Consider the following 20739-nt stretch of genomic DNA (forward strand, 5'->3'; position numbering starts at 1 on the left):
CTCAATTTTTCTCACAAGTGGCTGTGTACCGGGGACTGTTCTACATCTTGTCTCTTCCGTGGGACACTGTTTCACCCTCCTGGGGCTCTTGTGCCATTGGGAGACAGGATGGACGCTGCCCTCTCGGGTGTCTGTGCCCGCCGTGCCGCAGGGAGTAGAGGGAGCTGTGGGAACCGGAAGTTGGAGGCTGTGCTGGCTGCCTGTGTTTTCCTGCCATGGACGGCTCAGTCAGTGCTGGCCAGGCAGAAGCTTCTTACCTCTCTCCTTTCTGTGCTTAGAAACTCATCGCATATGGACACATCACCGGCAATGCCCCGGACAGCGGTGCTCCCGGGAAGCGGCTGATCGACAGGATCGTTGAAACCATTTGCAATTGTTTTCAGGGCCCTCAGACAGATGAAGGAGTTCAGTTACAAATAATTAAGGTATTTCTGTTTGTTTGCCCAGTCTGGATTTTAAGTTAGAAAGTTAGTCCCCTTTGGGAATTGGGATTTTTGAGGTACCATGTGTTGGTTGTCTCGGGTGGTGCTGAGCCAGAGCAGAAAAATGTAAGCATCACTTAGATCTTTTGTTACACGTCAGAATGTGTTAGCGTGGACTGAGACAAGAAGAGTGGAGCCAGGTGTGTTTTCAAAGTAAACAGTTCCGCTAATAACAACGTAAATTGCTTGTGAATTAAATTGGCTTGAAATCCTCTGGTCTTTCCCCTTGAAATTCTGGATACGCAGTCTACCATTTCTCAGGAGGTCCTCCTTGATACTCTTATCACCAGTTTGCCCTTGTCCTCTGGTCTCCCCCCATTGTACTTCCCTATTCCGTGTCTGCTGCCAGGAGTGGTTTGACATGGGGTGGCACCGTCTGCTTGTTGGGAGAGCAGGATCAGGATGGGTGTGGCCAACATTCCGCATCTTAAGTCCTGAGTGTGTTGACTTTGTGAGGGATGGTTCCGTGTTAGCCACACCTTTCCTAAAGCTCCTTGAAAACTCACCGGGAGCTGGGAAACTGACTGCCCATCAAAACATGTATATTTGTGATGAATGTAGAGGTGATCAAGTTGGAGCATTTTCCCTCCTGAGAGAAGTGTCTGTATTTTGGCTTTTTAAAAAGTAAGCTGGTAGAAAGCTTACTTCAGCACAACTTAATTACTTCGAATAATTTGGATTTTGTGAAGTTTATTATCTTTAAACTCAAAGCAATGAGGAGTTGACTCCAGTTTAGTTTGCAGAGCCATCTTAAAATTTATGAAGCCAAACCCTGTAGAAAAGTTTGACTGTGGGAGGATGGGGAGGAGGTGGGTCTTGGTGAAGGTGCAGGTTGCGAATTCTTGTTTCAGGCTCTTCTGACAGCGGTGACGTCCCCACACATTGAAATTCACGAGGGCACCATCCTGCAGACAGTTAGGACATGTTACAATATCTATTTGGCCAGCAAAAATCTCATCAATCAAACGACTGCCAAGGCTACCCTTACTCAGATGCTGAACGTCATTTTCACCCGCATGGAAAACCAAGTGGTGAGTGGCAGCAGCTCTCAGCTGCTGGGGGCGGGACATCGTCCGATGCTGTGGACTGTTCCACGTGTGGCCTCCGTGCCAGGCGAAGACTCACTAGCATTTGTATCCCCTCTTCCTCTGAATTCTCTGCCCTGTCTTTTGTTCCTGCTTTAAAAAGCAGAGAGAGTGTAGCATGGGTTTTGAAATTTGCATTCAGAATTTGCTTTGAGTTTATCAAAGGAATTTATTTCCTTTTTTAAATTTTATGCTTCTGTTTGGGAATTTTTTAAGCAACAGGCTGTCATCTTTTCCATTCCTTATTAAAATGCTGGGACCGTTTAGATTAAATTCCTTTTTTGTTGCCTTTTAGTTGCAGGAGGCCAGAGAATTGGAAAAACCAACCCAGTCGAAACCCCAGTCCCCTGTGATCCAGGCTGCAGCAGTGTCCCCAAAGTCCAGTCGTTTGAAACAGAGCCAGGCACAGAGCAAACCAACAACTCCTGAAAAGACAGATTTAACCAATGGTGAACATGCTGGGAGTGATTCTGGAAAAGTGAGCTCTGAGAACGGAGACGCGCCCAGAGAAGGAGGCCCATCCTTACCAGGTACGCCACATGCGCTCTCCCTTTCCAGCTGTGAGAGAGAATCATCCTGTGTCTGTGGGGCATATAAAGGAGTTGGCTGGTATCATCTGCAGGAAACCTCTGAAAGCAGCTGTCTGTTTCTGGGCCTCCCCTTGACTTCCCCTTACCTTTTCTCTTAAGGAATGTAACTAGCGAGACCTTGGTGTCTAATGTCTCCTTGTCAGCTGTGTAGTTTTCTCTGGATAGTTCCTGCAGTATACCTGGCTACTGCTGCTTGATCTCAGCTTCAGTGTGGTGGGTCCAGTTTGGGACACTTATTTCCCAGTAGTTAATTGTTTGGGTGGTTAGTCGTTCGGTGTCTGTTTCATCTTCCCCAAGGAGGACAAAGACCTCATCTGTCATGTATACCTGCAATCTCTCTGCCTTGCCCACTGCCTGGCAGTTGATATGTACTCGTAGACATCTGTGAAAGGAGCGAGAAGGTGGGTGGATGGGTAGACACACAGATGGCTACAGATATACACATGGACAGCTTTGTTTGCTGCTTCTGTGGTCAAGTACGTTACAGGTTTTTGTTTGCTTTTTTAAATGAAAGTGATATTCCACACCTGATTATAGTCTTAAAGTAAATAAAATATCAAGCATGAAACTGGTAAAAGATCAAATAGATCTACACATATTTACTTCCATGGGATGACATTAATTGCTATTAAGAGGAAAAAGTCTGTTATGGGACACTGCACATGGAAGTATGCATTATGAATGTAAATATACATGCTTATGAATATCAAAGAGAGTGGAAAGTTACAAGTAAATTGTACAGTAGATATGAGATTTTTGACTTTTACCTTTATATTATTTGGATTTTGAAATAATCATCCCCACAATAAAGAAATTTCTATTTAGGTTGAGAACACATGATAAACCAGTGATTTAAAAAAAAAAAATCAGGCACAAAATCGTGGATTGTATTTTCATGAGATTATTTCTTATATTTGCATCTTTCCCTGGGCAATTTGTATGAACTAGATCCAAAATTCATGTTTTTTTCTGGAATGCACCTCCGAAGTGATTCTGTCAAATAGTTCTTTACTCTAGCTGGTTGTTGTACGTGAAATATCTGACCATACCTTCTTCTGTCACATCATGGGTAATGGTTTCTGTTGGTAGTGTGCTCTCTACTAAAGTGCACGTATTTGAGCAGCTTTGTTCCTCTACAGTTTACCCAAGTGCTTGGCATGTAGAGGAGCAGACCCACTGTTGCTGCTAAAATGTTGTTCTGTATCAGTTCACGCAAGGAAAGGACAAAAGAGAAAGTTGCCACTAAGAATTGCATGTGTCTCAGGGTGAGCACAGAGTTGCCATCTACTCCATCCTGCTGTTGTGTCTTAGGGAAGGTGCTCGGAAACTCCTGGCCAACCCTTGATATCTGTCGTCATCTTTGCCTTCTTAGGTCTCAGGGCAAGGACTGGGTTTTTACTGTAACCCTTATCAGGATGTGGTCAATGTATAAGTATTAATATTTAAACACCCTGTAGTAAGTATATCTGTGCAGATGTAAAAGCTGGCCTCTGCGCTGCATGAAGTGTTTCCACCACAGCCCATTTTCTACACAGCAGCCAAAGTGATCTCTTAAAAGCATGAATTAGATCACGACCCTCCTCTGCTTAAATTCCTTTGGTAATTTCCCATCCTATCCCATTCCGAGTGAAATCTGTGCCAGCACTGCCCCCAGGGCTTCCAGGGCCCTGTGACCTGGCCCCTGTGTCCCCCGTCCCCTTCCTATGCCTCTTTTCCGCTTGTTTGTTACACAGTGCGCAGCCAGTGTTTCTGGTCCTTGAAAGTGCCATGCTTGCTCTTGGTGCCTTTGCACTTACTGTCCCTTCCCCACCCTGCCCCCCTTTTATCTTCATGTCTCTTGGTTCACACTGATCCCCCTCTCTCAAGCTCCCCATCTCTTCTGTCCCATCATCCTCTTTTTGTTTTCTTCTTAGCGCTCATCACTACCTGAAATACTGAAGAGGTTGTGTTTACTTGTTCTCCGTCTGAGAGCTAGGCCGCCCTGTTCGCCCTGTATTCCCGGCACCTGGAATGGTGCCCAGCACACATGGTAGACACTCAGTAAATACATTTTTTGAATGAATGGGGGGAAAAACTTGATTTCTAGAAAATAGTTATTTAGAAATACAGTAACTTAAAATTCTGCTGTAACAAGGAGAGGATTTGCAGTTAGCATGTTGCTGTGGATTTTGTTGCCAGTATTTGGTGTACCCCTCAAGGCTTCTCCCAAGAACGTGGGAATCCAATTGCGCCATCACCCTCAAAAAGAACGAATGGCTTCCACTTATCAAGATGTGGCTCTAAAGGAAGAAGAGGTCCTTCAGAAAAAGGGGTTGACAGCCTGAGAGGCTGGCCATGGAGGTGCCCGCCCAGGGGAGAGTGCCCTGGCCAGAGTCCAGGCCGTCAGGCCCGTTGGGCCCAGACTTGAGGCCTCTGTGATAGAGGTGACACATCCAGCTCTCCTTCGGTTCCATCCAGAAGTAGTCACCATCATGTAGCCACCTCTACCTGGCTGGTCACTGAGCCAGGCGCCGTGCTCACTGATTTGCACGCAACATACGTTTTCCTGCTTAACTAACTGGGAACCCTCCCCATGGCCTTCCTGGGATAATTTGCCTCCCAGTGAAATTTGTATAGCCAGAGACAATTCACCAACAGACCTGAGCATCTTTTCCTTTAGCAGTTTTTCATCCCAAATTAGTAAATCAACATCAATGTGTCAGTGTTATCAGCCTGTCCAAGAAGTGCGTCAGATCGCTCTTTGTAGACTCCCACTATGAGATTTTTGAGCCTCAGACGTGCTAGCTAATTCAAACTTTTGGGCACAGCCAGCCAGCCTTCCCTGGGAGACCTTACCATTCTCGCACCGCCTGATTGCCCAGCTATTCTTGTCAGTTGTTTAAAAAAACAGCTTTATTGAGATACAATTCACATACCATAAGTTCTCCATTTAAAATGTACAATTCAGTTCTTTTTGGTATGTTCACAGAGTTGTGCAATAATCACCACAATCAATTTTAGAACATTTTCCTCATACCCGAAAGAAACCCTGTACCCCTTAGCACTCACTTCCCATTTTCTTTTAAGTTCATTTTTAAGATTGACTGTTTAACTCCCAACATTACACATTAGTATTTTTACATTTCTACAACTAATATGTAGCTTTTGTTGGTACACAGTTACCTATGTGTTTACAGATTTCTCTCTTCCGTTTTTCTTTTTGCGTCTCATTCTTTATGGAAAAAACAACCCAACTCTTACGTACTATAAAGTAGAGAAAATTTATCTTCCCTCAGCCATATGGAGGTTCTGCTCAGACAGCCTTGTTTCAGATCATGACTCCACCACTTGGTAGCTCTGTGATCTTGGGTAAAATCTTTAACCTCTGTGAGCCTCAGTTTCCTCATCTGTAAAATGAGGATACAGTGAGTACCTATCTTATAGGTTTGTGAGAATTCGTTGAGAGCAATGTCTGGCCCTTATGGCTATGTAATATGTGTTTGCTATCATTATCTTTCAAATAAGTTTCACCTTAGAAAAATGAGTTAAAGAAGAATAGCAAATAGTTCAGATGGTAATCAGATGTGAAGCCGGTGGGAACAGTGCAGCAGATAAAGTAAGCCTCTTTTCCATGTTAGCAATACCAGATCCTCTGCTGTAGGAATTTTATTATTTTTTGTTGACAAAAAAAAAGCAGTGTCAGGCTAATAGAAAAATAACAAAATGTACCCACAGATCCCCTCCTTTTTGACTTGTTTTTGACACAGCTGCCTTATAGGGAGGCATTTCAGCTCATTGGTTTACAATGGTTTTATCAGCTATGCAATGTAGTGTAATGTAATGCGTTTATTTTGAGACATTGTTACCTAATGTATTTCTTCCTGTCAAGGAACCGTATGGGTTTGTGGCTCCCTGGTTTTTTTCCCTTTAGTATTTTTGTTACCATGTGTTCACATTTGCCCCAGATCTGCCTTCTCCCACTCTACTTTTTCCCTAGCACTGTAGGTATAATTTAATTCTTTATTACCCCCAGCTAGAATGTTAAGCACCTTGAGGATACGAATCTTTGTTTTAAACAGTGATGTATATTCCAAATGCCTGGAACAGTGCCAAAAACACAGGTACTCAATTGGTTGATTGAACGAGTGAGTTAATGCATCTTACTACGCCACCTGCGCCCATCCCCCATGGTCCCTACTTAATTGGTTGGAAAACAAGGACATGGGAAGACCTGTCTCAGATTCCTTTTATTTGTTCCCATTATTCTTCACGTGTAATTTCCATCCTCAAGGTCACCTTGTGGTTCCAGTGCTGCCATTTTGTTCCAGGCAGGAAGAAGGAGGAAGAGGGTAGGAGGAAGAGGGTAGGATGAAAGGGCTCCCAGCTGAGTCACGCCTCTTTCTAAGGAGGCTTCCTGGAAGCTGATGCCTTCCCCGGTAACTTACGCTTACCCCTCATTGGCTAGAACTTTGTCACACGACCACTCTCTTTCTGCTAGGAAGGCCAGGAAATGTAGGCACAGTCCCTTCTGAAACAAAATTAGAGCATTGTTAGGAAGAAAGATATGAGGTAGGTAACTGGCAGTGCCTGCCGCCAGGGTTGTTCTCCAGCTGGCTAGGGAGGGCATGGCAGCAAAGGTTTGTCCTATCTGAACCTGTTCAAGATGACCTTCATATTTTTCTTGGGGACAGAGTCTGTGAAACAGGTAGGATCTGGTGCTAGTCTGTAATGGCCAGGTGGTGACTGCTGAGCAACCCAGGGAACCGGCAAAACGAATGTTTCTTAAGTATACTCTTTGAATCTTGCAAGGATTTGATTTGATTTGATTTGTCTAACATTTTCATAGCGTGCTTGAAACTTAAACACTGCAGTCTTCTCAGTGGTTATTATAACACCCAGAAAAGCCTCTTCTGAGACCTACCCCAGGCTGTCGCGTCAGCAGGGGAAGCGCTCCAGGGTTACCCTGTGGAGTCCTGCTGCTGCTGGGCCTCCATCGGGATTCCTCAGCAGCAGCTCCCTCTGCGGGCACTTTCTGCCGGACTTAGGCCTTCCCGACTCTCCCGCCCCCTCCTGGCCTGAGACTATTTTGATTGTGCACGAGTGCTATTGTGGATCTAGCCTGTCAAGGAGAATGAGTTACACACTCTTATCCCTCCAAAAAATCATGATCCTGATGCTGTTTAAATGGGGAAGCTGCAGTGAGAAGAGGAGATCCACGTTGAAATGGAGATTTTATTTTTCTCCTTCAGAATGAAAGATAATGGAGGCTTTAACTGAAACTTCTCTCAATATTGTTAGCTGGGAAATTTCAATATTGACTTAGTCTCCAGGGCCAGGCAGATGACAGAAATGAGCAGGCTTCTGTCATGAGGACATCGCGAATGTCTTAACAGAGTGACACTACATATGAAACACACAGGCCTAAGAAACATTGTTTGAGTGCCCACTCTTTTCAGGCACTGTCTTCAACACTTCATGTTTATTATCTCATTGAGTTCTCACAAGGCCCTATGAGGGAAGTGATGTTGTAATCATCTTAGTTTACCGTTGAGGGAACTGAGGCTTGAGAAGTTAAGTAACTTGAGTATTCCCACTGGGAAGTGGCAGAGCAGGGACCTGAACCAGGCACGCTGGCTCCAGAGCCCTCACTTTTAATCAGTGTGCTGAAGTCACTTCCACAAAGGAACATTTTCTCTCTGCTGTTCTTAAAAGACCCTTCCCTGTCATTCTTCCATTTTTCCTACTCTTGACAGAAACGTGTTACTAGACACATAGTGCTTTTCTCCTCACTGTACTTTAACAACACTTGTCCAAGTGTGATGGCGACTGGCACTTGGCCTCCGCGGAGGAGAGACAGTTGGGAGTGGTGAGGACTGAGACAACAGGATATCTGTAGATTTGGTGCCCTGGATAAAGAGGGCAGCTGCTCCTGGTTCCAGCCAGTTGTGGCCCAGTGTTGCCAGATAGTCTTTTTTTTTTAATAGAAGCCAGATCTGGATTTTTATGATGTCTCCCAGTTTTTAAATGTTTGCAGCTAATTCAGCAGTCTTAAAAAACAGTGCATAGCTACAGCAAAAGAAACAATCAGCAGGGTAAAAATGCAACCTATAGAATGGGAGAAAATATTTGCAAACCGTATAATGATAAGGATATCCTTATCCCTGATAAGGGAGTTAATATCCAAAATATATAAGAAACTCATACAGCTCAATAGCAAAAAAAAACAATAACCCCATTGAAAAATAGTCAAAGGACCTCAGTAGACATTCCTCAAAAGGCATACAGGCAGAAGAGGAATCCGAGACTGCAGAGTCTGTGCGTCAGGACCAAATCCAGGATCCCACTTGGCACTGAGTTATCCTGTGACTCAATCTGTTAACCACAGATGGACTGCATATATGACGATGGACCCATAAGCCTAGGGTCATATAGCCTGGCTGTCCAGTAGGCTACACCATCTGGGTTTGTATAATCCTGTCTTAGGACACTCCGTCCCAATATGAGTTTTCTTCATTCTTCACTGTCTGGTGGCCTACAACACGTTAGAATGGATGTACCGTATTTTGGAAACTCTTATGTTAGAGGCATTTCCCAGCCTGTGGGAATCCAAGATGCAACCATGCCATCAGCCATCTGGCCTCCAGTGAATATCCCATCTACCTGCTACAATGGGAATTGTTTTCACCAGAGAACATATGAGGACAACTGGATGCCTACAGAAAGGCTGCTTAACCGCCAAGCAGCAATGGCAGCCGCACCACCAGACAAACCGAAGAGAAGCCGAGAGTGTACCTCATTCACCCCCAATCAGAAGGTAGAGCTGGAAGCGCTGTTTAGTTTGACTCAGTTTCCAGATTATGTCACCCAGGAGTCACTGGCATCAAAAATCCATTTACAATACAGTGTAGTGAAGGTTTGGTTTAAGAACCGCTGAGTTAAATGGAGAAAGAGTGAGTGGAAAGAGCAGGAAGGGCTTCCAGCCCGCGCCTGCCCAGCCAAGAGGAAGAGAGCTACAGCCCCTAGAGACCTTGCTGACAGAGGCCCTCTTCTCCCCAGAGTTTCAGACCCCCAGAGCACACCTCTGACTGACTATTCAGAAGACTGCTTTGCTAACCCAGACGGGACTTCCCCACAGCGTGACTCTGAGCTGGATGGGCTGGTGGCCACAGTTCTTGCTTTGTCCTCCATTCCCTATGACATAGCCCAGGTCATGGAAGCCTATGGATGTTTCAAAGAGGATGAGAGTTCCAGTACTTTCGCTTGCCTTTATCAGTATCTCTCCCTGTCTGATAGCTAGCTGGTTCAGTCCCGAACTGCCCTGCTTCTTAAAGGCTATTGATGCGTGCAGCACAGGAGCAAGCTGGGAATTTCAAAAAGTCTCTGAGATGGTTCATCCCATTGATTTCAAAATTGATGGCTTTAGGTCACACCAGAATTTATGGAGTATCTTTCTATCTTTTCTTCTCTCACCACTGTTTTCTTTCTTTCTTTTTTTTTCTTGAGGAAGATTAGCCCTGAGCTAACATCTGCTGTCAATCCTCCTCTTTTTGCTGAGGAAGACTGGCCCTGAGCTAACATCCGTGCCTATCTTCCTCTACTTTGTATGTGGGATGCCTGCCACAGCATGGCTTGCCAAGCGGTGCCCTGTCCACACCCGGGATCTGAACCGGTGAACCCCGGGCCGCTGAAGCGAAACATGCGAACTTAACCACTGCACCGCTGGGCTGGCCCCTATTTTTGTTTTTAGTTGTGATAAAATATACATAAAACTTAGCATCTAAACCCTTTTTAAGTATACAGTTCAGTGTGTTAAGTGCATTCACACTGCTGTGCAATTTCCAGAACTCTTTTTGTCTTGCAAAACTGAAACTCTGTACCCGTTAAACAGCAACTCCCGTTTCCCCTCCCTCCAGCCCCTGGCAATCTCTCTTCTACTTTGTGTCTCTATGGATTTGACTACTCTAGGTACCTCGTGTAAGTAGAATCATACAGTATTTGTCCTCTTGTGACTGGTTTATTTCGTTTAGCATAATGTCCTCTGGGTTCATCCATGTTGTTGCATGTGTCAGAATTTCCTTCCTTTTTAATTAAAAAAATTCTATGATCATTTAAAAGAAAAAGGCATACAGATGGTCGACAGATATTTGAAAAGGTGTTCAACTTCACTAATCATCAGAGAAATGCAAATCAAAACCACAATGAGATAGCATGTCACACCTGTTAGAATGACTATTATTCAGAAAAGTGAACGATAGTAAGTATTGGCAAGGATGTGGAGAAAAGAGAACCCTGTACCCTGCTGGTGGGAATGTAAATTGGTTATGGAAAACAATACAGAAGTTCCTCAAAAAATTAAAAATAGAACTGCTTTATGATTCAGCAGTCCTTTTCCTGGGTATACGTCCAAAGGAAATGGAATCAGGATCTGGAAGAGATATCTGCACTCCCGTTCATTTCAGCATTATTCACAATAGCCGAGATAGAGGAAACTGCCTAAATATCCATCGATGGATGAATGGGTGAAGAAAATATGGTATATACGTACAATGGAATATTACACCTTAAAAAAAAGAAGAACATCCTGGAGCCGGCCCAGTGGCATAGCAGTTAAGTTTGTGTGGTCTGCTTTGGTGGCCCAGGATTCACCAGTTTAGATCCCAGCGCAGATCACTGCTTATCAAGCCATGCTGTGGCAGGCGTCCCACAGTTGAAATAGAGGAAGATGGGCACAGATGTTCGCTCAGGGCCAATCTTCCTCAGCAAAAAGAGGAGGATTGGTGATGGATGTTAGCTCAGGGCTAATCTTCCTCAAAAAAGAAGAAGAAGAAAATCCTACCATTTGCAACAACAACAATGACCTGGAGGACATTGTGTTAAGTGAAGTAAGCCAGTCACAAAAAGACAAATCCTCCTTGATTCCACTTATATGAAGTACCTAGAGTGGTTAGATTCATAGAGACAGAAAGCAGACTGGTGGTTGGGGAAGTGGGATGATACTGGTCAAGGGGTACAAAGTTTCAGTTATGCAAAATGAAAAAGTTCTGGAGATCTAATGTACAACAATGTGACTATAGTTAAGAATACTGTGTTATACTTGAAATTTGCTGAGTGTAGATCTTAAGTGTTCTCACCACAAAAAAAAGAGAAGGAAAATAACTATATGAGGTGATGGATATGTTAACTAGCTTGATTACAGTGATTATTTCACCGTGTGTGCTTAAATCAAGTTCAACACCTTAAATATGTACAATTTTTAATCATCAGTTGTACCTCAGTAAAGCTGGGTGGGGGAGCAGTGCATGGGCAGCAACGCAACCTGCAGACCAGACACACTGAGCGGCCACCACTTCCCAGCCTCGGGTCTAACGAGCGCACCGAGCCTGCCACTCCTCTGATGAAATGTATTCAGCAAGCTGATGTTTCTTGGGTGTTGAGTGTGTACACAGGACTTTGGAATGTACGATAGAGATTAGAAACTGTCACCATAATTTGATTAAGTCATAGTATCAGGGAAGGTTGGAACTGGAAGGGAACTTGGAATATCTAGTCACGTGTTTACCAAATCATGGTGCAGATGAGATCATTTTAGGTGGCTCAGGTGAACGGTTTTTATTTTAATAGTTACACATTTATTTTAACATGCATTCAGAAAATATCCTTAGCATATGAAGCCTGTGATTTTGTGATTATTATTGCTTAAGGTGAGCACCATTATGTATATGTAATACAGTCACATGTTGCTTAATGATGGGGATGCATTCTGAGAAATACATCATCAGGTGATTTCTTCGTTGTGCGAACATCATAGAGTGTACTTATGCAAACCTAGGTGGAATAGCCTACTACACACCCAGGCTATAGGGTACTCATCTTAGGGACCACCATTATATATGCGGTCCGCCATTGACTGAAATGTCCTTATGTGGCGCATGACTATATACATAGTAAGTGGTGTGTGAAAATGGCGGAAATTATGACTGAAGTATGGGTAACACCCGTCTCGTCTAAATGGTCTTATCTAGATGAAGAAAGAGGTTCAGGAGATTGTGACTTTGGCTGCGGACTTTTCTAACTGCCATTCAAGTTCTTTTTCGCCCTCTAAGAAAAGCATGTAACATCAGTATTTTCCACGTAAATTTACTCACCCATTTAAGTCATTATGGCAGTTTTATTTGTCGGTTATATCTCAGTAAAGCTTGTAGAGGGCTAAATAGATAAGCTGTTATAGAGGGCCAAGTGCCGGGGGGATGCAGATGCTTTGTGCTGCTCTGCAAGACCTGCGGGCCGAGCACGGAGCTCACCAAAGAGTAGCTGGGTGGGAAAGCCTCACGAGGGAAGAAGTTAAACGGTTATTTTGGTTTTGTTTATTTAATGTGATGGCCTTTTTGGTCAATGTGATATTTTATAAATCAGTAATGTTTACTTCCAAAAATCTAGTCGAGGGCTGTTTCAGTAAGTTCTCCCAGAACTAGTTTTGTACAAAAACAACTGGTTCTGAACCTCTTCCACTTAAACAGTTAACATTTTACAGGATAACTGAATTTAAAATTTAGTAAATCCTCAACTGTCCCAGTAGAAATCTCCTGTTAAGTTTGTGGGGAAATCGAAGGAGCAGAAGGCTCGTCACTTGGCAAGGCTCCATGGTCCCCGAAGTGAAGGCACAAGAGAAAGCTCCATCTTTTCTTCTGCCAGGAACCGTAGCTGGATAAAATTCAGCTCCTGCCTCCAACTTGGGGGTGGTGGGCCCTGGGCTGAGCAGCTGTGACTTAGGAAGAAAAAGTGTAGAAGTCAGAGGGATTTTCGGGTTCCACAAAGGGAAGCTTGAAGTCATAGCAGATGCTGCCTGAGAGTTTCCAGATTGCACAGGACTTGTCTATGTTGGCACAGTCAGATTCGGCTTTCGGCTGTGCTTATGTGCACCCTTTGCCTTCTGGAGTGTGACTCTAGAGAACGTTGACATAGTCTCCTTCTCCCCTTTCCTGTGTTTCCCTGGAAATGCCCACATGTATGTGTTTGTCTTTGTGTATTTGGGTGTGTGTAGGGACTGATGATGGAGCTCAGGAGGTGGTGAAGGAGATCTTAGAAGACGTGGTCACATCTGCCATTAAAGGTAAGAACCAAGAACCCAGCCTTTCCTCCAACTCGTTCTCCAAAAAAATCCTGCGCCAGGTGTTTTAGTGGTGGAGTGCCCACCGCCAGTGAACTCGTGGAAGCTGAGTCTGCCCTTCTTTCACAGGGAATTCAAAAATTACTTGTTTTTAGTGATTGATTTTGTTCTCATTTGGATTGGGTTCAAGAAGCATAGTCTGACAATGTTAGAGTTGGGTACTCCACGTGGAGATTAGAGTTGGATGCTCCACATGGAGATTAGAGTTGGGTGCTCCACGTGGAGATTAGAGTTGGGTGCTCCACAGGGAGACACATGCGGGCTTTCCCAGCACTGGGCTGTGAGCCCTGAGGTGGTGTCCACAGCTGCTGAATTTTCATGGCTAGCCATTGAGGTGTTGAGGGGACAGTCCCCACGTCAGCAGGAATCAGACGCACAGGGAAACTTCGTTCATTTTGTTAGACTTCCTTCCTAACTCCATCACTTTTTTTGCTGTGGTTTCAGTGGAATTAAACTTGTATAGTTCAGAATGACTGCTGGATGAGTTTTTCTTTGTTCTTGCCCAAAATCTCAGGTCAATGACTGTGTCTTGAACATTCGGTTCCAGTGCCAGTAAACCATTAATAGGTCAATAAATCAATAATTTAGTGGGTTGCAGTCAGCATTTTTTAAATGAAAGAGAATAAAATGAAAAAGAAGACAAACTGAATGCATTGCTTATAGTAAAGTTAAGCATTGTTTCATGAAACATGCATTTCAGTTATTTGTGTGTACACATTTGTACTGGGTCATGAGCTTTAAAATGTATTTCTTACTGAGGGTCACGGTCAAAGAAGTTTGACCCACTGCTCTAAGCCTTATCCTTTATTAATCACCAAGCAATGTGCATAGATTTCATTATTTAACTCCATGTAGAAATGTCTTTAAAATAGAATAATTTTAGTTCATACCTTTGGAATTTTTCCTGGGGTCAATACAAGAAGTCCTTACACAATGAGCACTGTCTGTCTTGTTCACTTCTGTATCCCACAGCCCCTTACACAGAGCTTGGCACATAATAGGTACCTGCTAAATATTTGTTGAATGAATATATGCTTTGTAAAACCATTATTGAAGATCATGCTTATTAAGTTGTTTGGTTTCCCTTATATATATAAAGATCCAGATGGTGAATACTTCATAGATTTCAGCTGTTCTGCTAATCATCAGATACGCTTTCTTTCATTAAATGATGAAATCTATCTAATTCTTTGTCTTTCCCTTTTTCACATGCCTGCCAGGAAGCTCAGTTCTACATTTTTTTTCCTGTGACTGAAGTTTTTTGTCATAACTGTCAAAACTCTTCATTTACATGGCTCTTCTTCTCTAATCCCTCTATTAATAGCCCTTTTAAAAAAATCTGTGCTTTTCATGTTTAGCTGTTTCTCATCCTTTTCGGAAGTGGATGGGGGTGGGCAGGACTGCTGTATTGCACAATTCTGGAGGCACCATTGTCATGGACACAGTATGAATGAAGCCCCCTGGTGGTGGGGCTGTGGGTAGTAGACACTTGGAAAGCCTCAGGGCCTCTTTGGTCAATCCTTTCTCACTGTTATGTCAGTCAGAGAGCAGTGGTGCAGGGGAAGGGGGAAAAGCAGTAGCTGGAGGGTTGTGAGTAACTTCTCCCTGGTGTCAGCTAGCCTTTTAGGATAAATTTGGCCATGACTTTTGTGCTTATATTTTAAGAAGCAGCACAAAAGCACCGTCTGACAGAACCCGAGAGAGTCCTAGGCGAACTGGGCTGCCAGGAATGTGCCATTCCCCCAGCCGCAGACGAGAACTCACAGACCAACGGCATAGCGGACGACAGACAGTCCTTGTCGTCGGCGGATAATCTGGTATGTTGGTGATCCTCCCCCACAGACTTGTTTCAGTTTTTACTTTTTTAGAAGATTCAGAATTAAGTCTCTTTCAGAAGAAGCAAGTGGAAACCAGCAAGCCCCATTCAGTAATTCATCACCCAGTCCTGGCCTGATATTCTTTATGTTAGTAGGTTTCATTGGAATGTGCTAAAGTTGGCTGTATGTAACACTGATATTAAACCCTGTTTATTCAGGCTTTTAAAAACTTAGATTTCCTGCCCTTTTTCGTCTCTCTCAAAATAAAAATGAGAAAGTATAGAGAAGGAAACAGGGAAATAAATTTATCTATAATCCTCTAAACCAGAGATCACTCTTGTTAACATTTTACTTACATCCTTCTAGATTTTTCTCACCCTCCCATATTTTTTCCACTTACATGTAATGACACAGTATACATGCTGTTTTGTAATCTGCTTTTTAACCTTAATGTATATTATAAACATCCTTTCAGGTCCTTAGACATGTCTGCCACATTACTTTTTTTTAAATAGCTTTGTTGTTCTCTTGAAAATGCTGTATATGAACATTCAAAACAGGAAGAAATATGATATTAACATCCCATGTCTGTACCTTTTCACCAGTGTTTCTCAACCTTTTTCATTATCACCCCCTCCAGGAACCTTTTTATATGTGTCTTTTTCCTAATCAGCACCTCCCTTCGTGAAATTTTACAGCTACTGATAAACTGGATATCTTTCTATATTCTGTACATATATATGTGCTTTATCCATAAATAAGATTCTTCTCCCAAGAACTGAGTTTTGCCTCTGTCTTAGTCTGTGTAGGCTACTGTAACAGGAACCCATAGACTTTAAGTGACTTAAAGACGACAGAAATTTCTCACAGGCTGGGAAGTCTAAGATGGAGGTCCGAGCAGTTTCGGTGTCTGCTGAGGGCCTGCTTCTTGGTTTGTAGACGGCTGGCTTCTCCCCTGGCAGAGGGGTGAGGGAGCTGTCTGGGAGCTCTTCAAGAAGGATGCTAATCCCGCTCGTGAGCGCTTCACCCTCCGGACTTGCTCACCTCCCAAGACTCCACTTCCAAATATCATCACAGTAGGGATTAGGTTTCAACATACAGATTTGTGGGGGACACAGACATTCAGTCTGCAGCAGTCCCCATTAAGAGGGCATTCATAAGGACGTACTTAAATCCGTACGAGGGACTCGTGTCTTTGTACTAGGCTGCAGCTTGCTGTCTTCACTGTTCATGGACAGCTGCATATCCAGATCTAACTAGTTTTTTTATGGCCATGTAAAATTCTGTCATATGGATTACCGTAATCTGTTTAACCAATTCCCTATTAAGTTTTTAGGTTGGTTCAGTTTTATCACAGGAAACAGTTCTGTAATGAACATCTATGTAGATAAATCTTGTGCATGTCCTTAATTCTTTCTTTAGGATAAATTCCTACAAGTGGTATTGCTGGGTCAAGAGTTGGAAGCTTTAAAACCTTTGTTCTTTAGCATCAAGTTAGGCTCAGGGAAGGTAATGCTCAAATTCTGCCCGCCTGTAGGCTGTCACTACTCATTTTCCCATTCCCTCATTAAAACGGGGCAGTAGTGCTCATTCACATCTGTGCTAGTCTGATGGAAAACAATCCTGCTTTAAAAATTAGTAGTATGTTATTTAGCTTTATCTGTTATTTGCATTTCTTGGTGAATTGCTTATTCATGTTTTTTGCCTGTGTTTAATTTGGGAGGAGGGTTTCCATATTTCTGTAATGAATTATAAGAACTTTTTGTATGTTGAGGATGTTAATCCTTGCTGTATGTTACAAATATTTATGTTTTAACTTTTAAATGTAGCTTACTTTTTTAGTTAATAATAAAATAATGAAGTTTATTTTAAAATGCTTACTATTTTTTCCTCATCTGTCCTGCAGTAGTGTTCTTAGAAATCCTTTTTTGGGACTGGCCCCGTGGCCAAGTGGTTAAGTTCACACGCTCTGCTTCGGCAGCCCAGGGTTTCGCCAGTTCTGATCCTGGGCGCGGACATGTACCGCTCGTCAAGCCATGCTGAGGTGGTATCCCACATACCACAACTAGAAGGACCCACAACTAAAAATATACAACCATGTACCAGGAGGCTTTGGGGAGAAAAAGGAAAAATAAAATCTTAAAAAAAAAAAAAAGAAATCCTTTTTTATAAACTAATATAAATAATTACCTATATTTGTTTGAGTTTAGTGGGTTTTTTTTCTTTCCTGAGGAAGATTTGCCCTGAGCTACATCTCTGCCAGTCTTCCTCTGTGCCACCACGGTATGGCCACCAACAAGTGGTACAGGTCCATGCCTGGGAACTGAACCCAGGCTGCTGAGGTGGAATGCACCCAACTTAACCACTAGGCCATGGGGCCCGCCACAGGGTTTATTTTTCTGTGGTTTAGCATGTGCCCATTTATCGTTTTAAGCCATCTATACCCACTTTTTGAAGGACAAGAACAAGGTTTTAGAATTGCCGTAATGACTCCCCCATAGCTCCTGTTGACATATGGTCCCTTCCCCGACATCCCTCACTTCCCCGTTGGATAAATAAAAGAACTTAAATTTCCATGAGATAATTACATTTCTTGTCTTTGAAGAATTATCCTTTCGTTTTAACTGTTTGATTTTTCTCTCGTTTCTAATCTTAGGAATCAGACTCACAAGGACATCAAGTGACTGCTAGGTTCCCTCACATTCTGCAGAAGGATGCCTTCCTCGTGTTTCGCTCCCTTTGCAAGCTGTCCATGAAACCCCTTGGTGAAGGCCCCCCAGATCCAAAGTAAGCAGACCACAGTTCTTGGCCGTTTACAAAATCCAAATGATCCAGGTGGATCTTGTGGGTCCAAGAAACCTGAGTGCCTTGTCCCCTGGTTGGTGTGAATGCAGGAATTTACAGGATGGTCTTAGCTTTTCACACTCATGCAGTGTCTACGGTCCTTTCATGATGAATTATTTCTCTGTCCCCAGCAACCAAGATTTTGCCCAGTTTTGTTTTTCTTGGTTTATATGCTAAAAATAATCATTATATTGAACACATACCCTGTTTTTACTGACTGATGAATTTAGTCTCCTGATGAGGGGTAGGCAGGGGCAAGGCGCACGCAAACCTCAGTGCCCTGCCCTGGTTGGAAACCCCTGCTTCATGGATACAGGCTGAAGCCCCAGACTCGACCTAGAGAAGCCAAATCTTCCTACATAGTGCACAAACTACGGCAGGGATCACAGTGCTGCAGGTGTCAGAGCAGAGGCTCTGGAGCCAGAGAGACCTGCATTCAGGACTGGCTCACTCGAGACCAGCTCCATGGCCGTGTGAGTTACCGAACCTCGTCTGAAAAATGGGAATATGGAAAATCACTTTACACGGCCATTTAAATGAAATGATATAATGACGTCCCGAGCACAGGCCCTTGTACTTTATAAAAGTTTTATAGTCACTGTTATCATTATTATTAGTCACTAATAATAACCCTCAACTCCGGTATTAAGAATAGGATGACCATTAGGGAAATGGTTCATGAAAATTTCCCTTTCTTTGTGTCTCTGTGGGCGAGGGTGGGGAGCACGAGGCAGGCAGAGAAAGTGCACTGTTTTCATTGTCTGTGAAGGTTGAGTGGTACTGATGTCATAGTCTCACACAGATGATGTAAAGTAATTAGTTCTGTTAGGTTAGTTGCAGAACCACCTTTCCAGAGTCTGTTTACACTTATTTTGCTCCTGCTGTATTCTCTACTTTATGGCAGAGAGAGAGACAAAAAGAATAGGAATTGTTAGGCCCACCTGGTGGTGTAGTGGTTAAGTTCATGTGCTCCACTTTGGTGGCCTGGGGTTCGCAGGTTCACATCCTGGGCGTGGACCTAGACACTGTTCATCAAGCCATGCTGTGGTGGCATCCCACATACAAAATAGAGGAAGATTGACACAGATGTTAGCTCAGGGCCAATCTTCCTCAGCAAAAAAAGAAAGAAAGAAAGAGAAAAGAATAGGAATTGGCTGCTCTTGTTCTCACAGGGCCTGCAGGTTCCCAGACGACCCACCTCATGCCGTTTGCCCTCATTCTCTTGATATTTAGGTGCTGTTGCCAATTCTTAATTCATTGGCTCCTCAGAAAATTCTGCTCACTGGTAGAGGAGACTGGCCTTCTTAAGAAACGTGCTTTTTAAAATTGCATCTTTTAGAGCTGTCCTTGTTGTTCATTTTCTCTGCCAGATCGCATGAGCTACGTTCCAAGGTGGTTTCCCTGCAGCTGCTCCTCTCCGTGTTGCAGAACGCTGGCCCAGTCTTCCGGACTCACGAGATGTTCATCAGCGCGATCAAACAGTATCTCTGTGTGGCGTTGTCCAAAAACGGCGTCTCTTCAGTGCCTGACGTCTTTGAGCTCTCTCTCGCCATTTTCCTGACGCTTCTTTCAAACTTTAAAATGCACTTGAAGATGCAGATAGAGGTATGGACTCCACGTTGATTTTTTTTTATTTGATGATACTTACACCGGGTGAGTTAACTGCTGGTAGCATAGTCACCAGGAGCTAGAGTTACGCTGGAACCCCAAAGAAGAACTTTTTGAACGAGTGAGAGAATATCTTTTCATAAAAAGTTTCTGCCCCTAAATCTTCTGTGCCCTTCAGTTTAACCAAAGGTTTAAATCGTGTGGTCTGTGTCCTGGACCCAAACATGTTTGTTCAGCCTATACATTGTTTGAAATAACTTGAATTAGTTGCCGGATTGAGAAATCAGATTCTACGTGAAAATCCAGATTTCTAGTTTCTCTCGAAAAATCACAGCGGTCATGCGTTTCCTCGTGGCAACTCTTCCCTGTTGCTCAGGAGCAGCTGCTCCCTCTAATGCGCCCATGTTCTCCAGCTCACCATGGTCCTGCCCTGCTCGCTGTGCCCACTCGAGGCCAGGGTGCCGATGCCCTGCAGCAGCCTGTGCCGGACTCTTGTTCTACCCAGCTTCTTCACTCAGAGGCTCTGCCTGTCCTCGAAAGGCTTTTAGGTTGTTTTTTTTTTTAAGATTTTATTTTTTTCCTTTTTCTCCCCAAAGCCCCCTGGTACATAGTTGTGTATTTTTAGTTGTGGGTCCTTCGAGTTGTGGCATGTGGGATGCCTCCTCAGTGTGGCCTGATGAGTGGTGCCATGTCCGCGCCCAGGATTTCCACTGGCGAAACCCTGAGCTGCTGAAGTGGAGCAGCGAACTTAACCACTTGGGCACGGGGCCCAGCCCCAGGCCTTCGGGGTTTTGAGCTCAATTTAAACTGGCTATTAATTGGTGTCCTCCTTTGTCTTCGTGTCATGTAGGTCTTTTTCAAGGAGATTTTCCTGAACATTTTAGAAACATCCACAAGTTCTTTTGAGCACAGGTGGATGGTCATTCAGACCCTGACAAGGATCTGTGCAGGTACTTTTACCCCGAGGGGGCTTTTGATGCTTTCTTCTTCCAAAGTCCAGATTACGATCTTTAACTCCTGTTTTTAGAGTTTTAATGAAGTGCTGGGAAAACCATTACCTTAAAGGCAAAAGCTGACCTAAGGACTAGTCCTGCCCACTGTGTCTCCTCCTTTGGAGGATGATTAACTCCATCTGGTTTGCCCGGGACTTTCTGGTGTTAGCCCTGA

At 43.7% G+C, this 20739-nt stretch overlaps 1 protein-coding gene across 2 annotated transcripts in view; it reads left to right on the forward strand.

The window, feature by feature from the left end:
* ARFGEF2 (ARF guanine nucleotide exchange factor 2) overlaps positions 1-20739 on the forward strand; it is a 106168-nt gene that overhangs the window by 21911 nt on the left and 63518 nt on the right. Inside the window, exons 4-11 of one of the 2 annotated variants that reach the window (XM_008542012.2) lie at positions 279-425; positions 1334-1513; positions 1863-2097; positions 13178-13246; positions 14969-15120; positions 17777-17907; positions 19335-19569; positions 20423-20522. In XM_008542012.2, the coding sequence (XP_008540234.1) occupies positions 279-425; positions 1334-1513; positions 1863-2097; positions 13178-13246; positions 14969-15120; positions 17777-17907; positions 19335-19569; positions 20423-20522 (1249 nt within the window). The remainder of the gene's footprint in view (positions 1-278; positions 426-1333; positions 1514-1862; positions 2098-13177; positions 13247-14968; positions 15121-17776; positions 17908-19334; positions 19570-20422; positions 20523-20739) is intronic. The other variant, XM_008542013.2, reaches the window with a different exon arrangement.

This window comes from Equus przewalskii, chromosome 21, assembly GCF_037783145.1.
Source record: "Equus przewalskii isolate Varuska chromosome 21, EquPr2, whole genome shotgun sequence".
NCBI classification, from domain to species: domain Eukaryota; kingdom Metazoa; phylum Chordata; class Mammalia; order Perissodactyla; family Equidae; genus Equus; species Equus przewalskii.